General features: G+C 39.9%; 1 protein-coding gene across 3 annotated transcripts in view; it reads left to right on the plus strand.

Moving 5' to 3' along the window:
- The window catches only part of PRKD3 (protein kinase D3), a 51,113-nt gene extending 44,668 nt beyond the window's left edge, over positions 1 to 6,445 (plus strand). The window contains exons 16-20 of one of the 3 annotated variants that reach the window (XM_081188070.1): positions 278 to 376; positions 795 to 1,062; positions 2,637 to 2,722; positions 3,750 to 3,847; positions 5,807 to 6,445. In XM_081188070.1, the coding sequence (XP_081044196.1) occupies positions 278 to 376; positions 795 to 1,062; positions 2,637 to 2,722; positions 3,750 to 3,847; positions 5,807 to 5,849 (594 nt within the window). In that variant the 3' untranslated portion in view covers positions 5,850 to 6,445. Of the gene's footprint in view, positions 1 to 277; positions 377 to 794; positions 1,063 to 2,636; positions 2,723 to 3,749 lie in introns of all 3 variants that reach the window. The other 2 variants (XM_081188071.1, XM_081188069.1) reach the window with 2 other exon arrangements.
- The last annotated feature ends 1,686 nt before the right edge of the window (positions 6,446 to 8,131 follow it).

Here is an 8,131-nt window from a genome sequence, read left to right on the forward strand (position 1 = left end):
CCTTCTGCATGCAAGGCAGATGATCTGCCACTGAACTATGGCCCTTCCCCACTAACGATTTGACAGCTTTGGCTCCAACCTCAGTCTCATGTGAAGGTGGGCCTTTTCTCCCCCTCCCTAGCCCTAACATCTTTCAGAAGAGGGGCTGAGGAGGACTCCTGGTGATCCTTAAACTGAAGGTAATTTCACCTGTCTTTTAGGCAATTCTTGGACACATAATATGTTGCATCTCTTTCTCTCTGATTTTGAAAATACTTTTTTCCTTTTATTTTCTTAGATACTTGTTGCTTTGAGGAATTTACACTTCAAGAATATAGTGCACTGTGATTTAAAACCTGAAAATGTACTATTAGCATCAGCAGAGCCATTTCCTCAGGTGGGAAAGAATGAAGTATTTTTTTTAAATGGTTGTATATTCTGCAAGAGGAAATATAGGATAAAATGTTCATTAACTCTGTATTTTATGCCATTTGGGAACAAAGCACCATCTTTTGTACTTTGAATACATCTCATAAAACAATTCTCCGCACACCAGTGTTTGTAGGTCTCTGAGAGAATTTGTTACTAAGCCCGAAAGTTAGAACCATTCCATACGATTTACCAAGTAGCCTGGTTGGACACTTCAGGTATAGTGTGTCGTTTTTCTAATGAGCAATTCTTGCAAAATTTTATGTTGGCGCACAACTCCCTACCCCCGTCTGTTTTGTTTTAAAGAGTTGGCTATTACAGCTAATGAATTTTTGATACTGATGTTCAGTTCAAGGTAATTTAATCAAGGGATATTTGTTTTACAGGTGAAGCTGTGCGATTTTGGTTTTGCACGTATTATTGGTGAGAAGTCTTTCCGGAGGTCTGTAGTGGGAACTCCAGCTTATCTCGCCCCAGAGGTGCTTAGAAGTAAGGGCTACAATAGATCTCTGGATATGTGGTCAGTGGGAGTCATCATCTACGTGAGCCTTAGTGGTACATTTCCATTTAATGAGGATGAAGACATAAATGACCAGATTCAAAATGCAGCATTTATGTATCCACCAAATCCCTGGAAGGAAATATCTAGTGAAGGTAAATATACTCTAGAGGTTTTGGATATAATATCTTGGTTCATAATATTTTCCATGTTTCTATATTTTAGACTACAAGGCATGGCACTTAGTGTGAATGGGACGAGGGAATTATAAGAGATTTAGGAGGAAACAAAGTGCTGTTATTCAGGAGTTATTGCAAAACGTTTTGCTGTAATAGAAAATATTCATTTATTGCACTTTTATTCCACCTTTCGTTCCAAGTAACTCAAGATAGTGTATAGGCACCTGCCTCTACCCTGTTTTTTATCCCTGCAACAACCTTGTAGGGTTTGTAGACTGACAGATAGCAAGGTCACCCAATGAGATTCAAGGCTGGAAAACAGATGTGAATCTGGGTCTTCCAGGTCCTGGTTGAACGCTATCCACTATACTGCAGATGGGTCTCCAGCACAGATGGATAAAAGGCTTTAACTTTTATGTTGGAAGCCTTCTGCTTCATGTTATAGGGCCTGGTTTGGAGGGTTGTAAGGTTAAAATCCTGGCCCTGTCAGGCATTATATTTAGGGCTTTCCCAATGCCTGCTGTAGAAAGGAAAAGAGCCACCAATTATCATAATGGACTCTGGGAACCCTATGTGAAAACATGCCTGTAGATTGGTGTTTTTCAGTTGGTGTAATGTGTTATTCAGCAATGTACTTCTTGGTACACAGCCCTTTCCAAAGTTGTCTTGCTTCCTCCCATGCCTGTAATCGGCATTTCCCAGAAAAAAGAACTTTACTTGTGCTTAAAGCTTGCTAATGTCATGTTTAGTTTTCAGCATTGGTGTGTAGGTATTTAGGTCTGTTGCATACCTTTTGTAGCAAACGTACAGTTTGAAAAACTGTTTCAATAGTAGGTATCAATTTGTCCTGAAAGCATCCAAACTTAGCATCCTATGCATGTTACTCAGAAGTAAATGCTGCTCTGTTCAAAAGTAAAAAGGTAAAGGTAAAGGTACCCCTGCCCATATGGGCCAGTCTTGACAGACTCTAGGGTTGTGCGCCCATCTCACTCAAGAGGCCGGGGGCCAGCGCTGTTCGGAGACACTTCCGGGTCACGTGGCCAGCGTGACAAGCTGCATCTGGCAAGCCAGCGCAGCACACGGAAACGCCATTTACCTTCCCGCTAGAAAGTGGTCCCTATTTATCTACTTGCACCCGGGGGTGCTTTCGAACTGCTAGGTTGGCAGGCGCTGGGACCGAGCAATGGGAGCGCACCCCGCCGCGGGGATTCGAATCGCCCACCTTCTGATTGGCAAGTCCTAGGCGCTGAGGCTTTTACCCACAGCGCCACCCGCGTCCCTCAAAAGTACTTACTCCCAATTTAGATTTGTGTAATCTTTCAGCATTATGGTACAATTCAAATTCTCTAAAACAAATAGAAGTCTTATTGTTGACTTCAGATGAATTCTACCCACACGACACAAACTGTTGGTGTAGTACTGTTTACACAAACCCACAAACTTTCCTTTGTCTCTTAATTACTATTTTTTCCTTCAGAATTATTGTTGTGGGTGACAGGAAAGACAAAATACTTACTTTAAATACTTTTTTCTCTTCCTTGCTCCTCCAGCTATCGATTTAATAAACAACTTGCTTCAAGTGAAGATGAGAAAACGTTACAGTGTTGACAAATCACTTAGTCACCCGTGGTTACAGGTATAGCTAATGCATACCAGCTTTATTGTGTTATATGTTATCCAGTTCAATTACATGAATCATAATCTGACTCAAGTAGTTGACAGGTCTTACATAAATGAAATCTTGGAAAGTTTATTTGATTCAATTTGAGTAGAGCTATCTCTTTTTCCTTCCTCTCTTTTTTGGGCATGCTGAGAGTTTGTTTAATTTGTCTGGGTTTAGCAGTATGCACTAGGTTATTTCAAATAATGGATGTTAAGAGTCATAGTTTTGGGATTTAGAATGATGTTTCTGACACTCATTACTTTATAGCATTGGTTGTTGTATCATACACCCAGCCATCAGTTACTGACTAGATGTCTGAAACCCAGTTTTGCTGAGCTAAAGTATATGACTTGGTGATGGAGACAGTACTTGAAAGGAAGAATCAGCTAACAGAAAGAATGGTTGTTAAACCCTTCCACTGATTTTCCTCTGTAAAAGCTTTCCTGAACCCACCATAAGGGCTCTTTTCATTTTGGAATCCAGACAGAGTAAAAACCCAACTTAAACTGTCTTGAGGGAAAGGTACTTGGAGAGGATCTCCTGTCAGCATCCCATTTCCATGTCTTGATAATTAGCTGTTTTTGTGTGTGTGTTTTTTTGCAAAAAAACCACCTCCCCCTAAGCTTGGCTCTAATTAAGTGTAAGGATGGTGAGCATGACTAGAGTGGAGGTCTATTATTTTGACCCTTGCCTGTTCTTTGTGACCCAGGCAGGACTTGTATCATTAAAGGTGAAAGATGTTTTGGCTTACTTTGCTGTTAGGCAGGCATGAAGATAGGCATACTGGGGTCTTGCAAGGGTTAGAAAGTAATGTGATTAACTGGCATGAAATCAACGTGTTACATTGGTTTGAAGCAGAGGCTGTGGTGAGAGTGAGGAACTTGCCCACCATCAGAGCTGAATATTGTTGGGTAACACACTGTGCTTTTAGAAATGAATCACTGCGCTATTAAGATCAACATTGTGTTCAGAAACAACTCATCTAAACTTTTCTTTTTAGGATTATCAAACTTGGCTTGATCTTCGGGAGTTTGAAACTCGCATCGGAGAGCGTTATATTACCCATGAAAGTGATGATGCTCGCTGGGAAGAACATGCGTATGAGCACAATCTTGTATACCCCAAACATTTCATTATGGCCCCCAATCCAGATGATATGGAGGAAGACCCATAATTGTTATCCAGGGAAAGGCACTTAACTTAAACCATTACTGATACTCTGATGGAGCAAGTATTGCTCTTTGCTCTTCAGTCTATAAAGCAGTGAAGGATCTTCCATCAGTTTTTGGATGGACTAGATGACTTGGGAAAGGCTCCACATCTCTAGTTACTATGACTATGAATGTGATCCGGCACTGGGTTAAAAGCCATGGAATATTTGTGTTAACATTGCCTTACTGGTACATCGCAGTGATGTTACTGGCCGATGAAGTGCACAGAGACTTGATGTAGTATGTGAAATTCCCAGGGTTTTTGTAGTTTACACAATAACAAAATAATTTTAATGGTTTTCTAGTTCCTACCTACTAAGCCATAGAATACTATTTTCTGGTATTTAGATACATCTGTTATGAAGCTGTAGAGAAACCTGAAATATATACCATGACCAAATAACTACAACAATGCTGGATTTTTAAGCCCCATACAAAACACTCGTAGAATATTTATTTAGCAGGTATGAGTTGGAAAAGCAATAAAAGTAAAGGGAGCCAATAACTTTAAGGCAGGTTTGTTGTCCTTCTGCTTAACTAGAACAGCCTCTTGATGTATGGAAGTGCAGAGCACTAAAAGTACTCTACAATCCCACTTAATACAGACAAGGTGTGTTTTCGCCTTTACACTTACATTAGGAGAACAGTAAAGCATTATGGTGAATTATCATTGTGTGGCAGATGTTAGTGTGACCTTGAGGCTTATGGAGGGCTTTCGGCCTTAATTTATCCATAGACCAGGATCCAGAGATGTAATTTGAATACTGCTGCAAAGAAAAAAGTGCTCCACTGGTTGTTTTTTGAGCACAACAGTTCCATGTGCTAGCAACTGGTTTCTTCTGCAGTGGGAATTGTTGCACCAGATAGAATAAACTGAAGCTCCTGCTGTGTGTATTGTTCCCTCTCACATATCACATATTTGGCTCCAGCCAATTAGCATCCAGTGCACAACTAAGATCTTCAGTTGTTTAGCCTTCCACTGTGGAAACGTGATTTGTGGTGGGAAGTTTAAAGTAGTAGGTGCATCACGATAGCCTTGTGGTGGGGGGGGGGGGGGCGGCGCATACTTCTGTGCTGTCATTCATTTTGATCTGGAAGAGACTTGCCTGCTGCAGTTTGGCCCCAAAGAATCTTTTAATTTCTTGAAAGGAATAAAATTTTACTTCATTTCCAATTAATTCTAGTAACTAGAATCCACAGTGTAATATATCCTTAGGATCTCTGGTGTCATGGAAGAAGATGCGGTCATTTATGTTTCCACGTTGCCCTTTGCTTTCTGCTCTTTGCTTTTCTTCTGCTTTCATTAAACCCTGTAGTCTAGCAAAATCACTCTTAGCTGCTGGTGATCAGGGGGTTGTGGCCTTTTGCCTCCCACTTGCTGGGTTTATCACTCAGAGATTAAGGGTGGAAAGAGAGTTTGCCTCCCTCCCTCCTTCCTGTCCCACACAAATTTACTTGCAAGGCACTCCGCTTGATGCAGTTGGCTTCTTCTTAAAAGATCTACTGATAGGAAAAGGATGGGAAGTGGCTTGGAGAAGGGCTAAAACCTCTCACCCTTTTCTTCCTTTCCCTTCCTGCTAGCAGGTCTGCTTACAAAACACTTACATTTAATCCATACAGTTCTCAATTACAGATGAGAATCAATTTGGCAAGCACTCCTAGATTTAATGCGTATGAATGGGTGGTACTTTGTAGATAAAAAAGTTAACACAATTATATGAATTCACTTCCTGGCCACTGTTTGTTCCATCATAGTGTTAATTATTGCTGTCTGAATAGCAGCCTGTCAGTTCTGTTTTGCATCTGCTTTTCTTCTTTCTGATTTCCTGTTCATCTCCTTCCTCAGGTCGGTCTTCAGCATCTTCTCTTCTTCAACTGTCATCAGCTGACTTCTTTTCACTTTGCTTTCTCCCAGCATTTCATGCCCTCCTTTCACTTGCCCTGCATTCTGTGTCATTACAGGACTAGGCTTTACACTTGACATAAAAGTTATTCCTGTGCATGTCTGTGAATTACAACTATGTAAAGAGCAAGAGAGGAACACAGAAGAAGAATCTCAAAAATCTTATCACAATAAGGAAGGTCCAGTGCATACATTCCCTTAAGTTAAACCAAATTTTTTGATCCGGAGAAATGATGGAAGCAGCAGTTCAAGAACAAGGCTATATGAAGATAACCTAAAGCAGTCTGAGAACATTAAAGGCTACTGGACAACCAGTGCAAATGTCACTAAAGTAAATTAAAATAAAAACCTTGCTTAATTTTTTATTTCATCTCAACCAACTGTTCTATTTAGATGACTGGCAAACAAATGAACTAACCTGGATCTAGTTATGAAGTTAACATTTTCAGGGAAATGTGGTCTACAATTGAAATAAGCTGTATATAAATGTCAGCAAGAACCAGATGTGCAGTTGAAGCATTCTGTGAAATTTTCATGGCAACACTTGCTCTGGCCAAGGCATGCTGCTGTAGCTGTTGCAGCTGCAGCAAAAAACTTCAAAGTAAGTTCCAACAGTGTGTGGCCCCATCTCTAGGATATAGCTTCATTTGATCATGACCTTTAACAGCTGTTCATAGGCCAGTTTATTTTCCAAATCCTCTAACAGCAAAAGGATTTGGCCACCTCTCCATCTCTTCCTCTTGACCTTAAATTTATTAGTGTGTTCTGGATACTCTGTGAGCATTCAGTATAATGGAATTTTCTATGCTATACAATCTCCAATTAGATGCCACAAGTAGAGGAAAATGTGTTGAATAATGGAGTACACTATGATGGAGCAAGCTTTAGAAGAACCTTGTATAATTATTTAATTTGAAACAAATATTGTTGCTTGTAGTGTTTTGTTGCTTTGTTTCAGTTGCCAGACAAACTTACAGACAAACTCAATTTCAGTGGTAGCATTTCTCTAATGTGCAAATTTTAGATGAATGGTGCAATTCACAAACTCCTTATTTCAGTCTAGCAGGAGTGAAGCAGAACAAACTGTGTGTCATTGGGGTTACAGATTCATAGTCTTATGAGGCATATGAGTTGGAACGGCAGGATATATGAAATATGGGTGTTTATTCTTCCATTTGTGTGTCTCCATTGATTTATGTTCAGCTGAATGTGAGCGGCCTCAGCTAAAAAATACTGAGGTAATGTGATGTGAAAATTCTGCTTGAGGCATTTTGATTTATGAAGACTATTTTGCATGTGCAACTCATCACTGGATGTTGTTGTCACCGAATAGAGAACATGCATTTATAAGTTCACTTAGATCCTTAGATTTGAACTTTCATTAGCCCCAGCCACCACGTCCAATGGGCAAGGATAATGGGAGCAGGAGTCTAATAACGTATGGAGGACCATGTGTTCGCCACCATTCCTAAAAGGGGTTTGTAGTGCACTGATGGCCTGCTTCAAACCAGAATTTTTATTAGGATCATGTGGATTGATTTATGATGGACTGCTGCATGGATGTTTCTGCATTGTGCAGAATGTTTCACTAACTCACTGATGTTTACTGTGACCCACATGAATCACTGGCCTAATTTCAGGCATATTTGTTGAACAGATTTTGAGAGTCAGCTATGCACCTGCAGTTCTTCATGTCTTTGCTCTGTATTCAGAATACTTGGACTGAAACTTTTTGTATCTTATTTTGTTATCCCATTACAAACTCCAATGTGACATGGTAATTAATGTATAAAAGTACTGGTTATGTAGGTAGAGTTACCTACATGACTGATGCTTTTATTATCAAAGTGAGTAGACAACCAAGAATCTGTTTGATAGCAGGAACTTTGCCAAAGCAGTAACTTGTAAATTGGGTCAGTGGGTTGCAAGTAACATGTGGATTCAAAGAACATGCATTTCTACAATCTTGAATTGGAAATTGTTCCAGTGAATAAAATTCTACAAGTGGGGGAGACCCTCTGAAATAATGCAGCTGTTTGGAAATGCAAGAGACAAAGTTTAATGTGGATGAAGCCTTCTCCAAACCACAGAGTCCAAAATAATGAGCCAGGAACTTATAGCAGATTAACCTTGTAGTTAAGCTACAAATGTATTCAAAGTAAATCTAGAAAATATTCTAGAAAATGTTTCTCACCTATAGAAAAGGTCATTGTAATTTTATTGTCATCAGTTTCTTAACCTTTTCTACTGTAGGCGTGGGAAGCTGTG

This window comes from Podarcis bocagei (assembly GCF_964188305.1).
Source record: "Podarcis bocagei genome assembly, chromosome: 3".
NCBI lineage: Eukaryota > Metazoa > Chordata > Lepidosauria > Squamata > Lacertidae > Podarcis > Podarcis bocagei.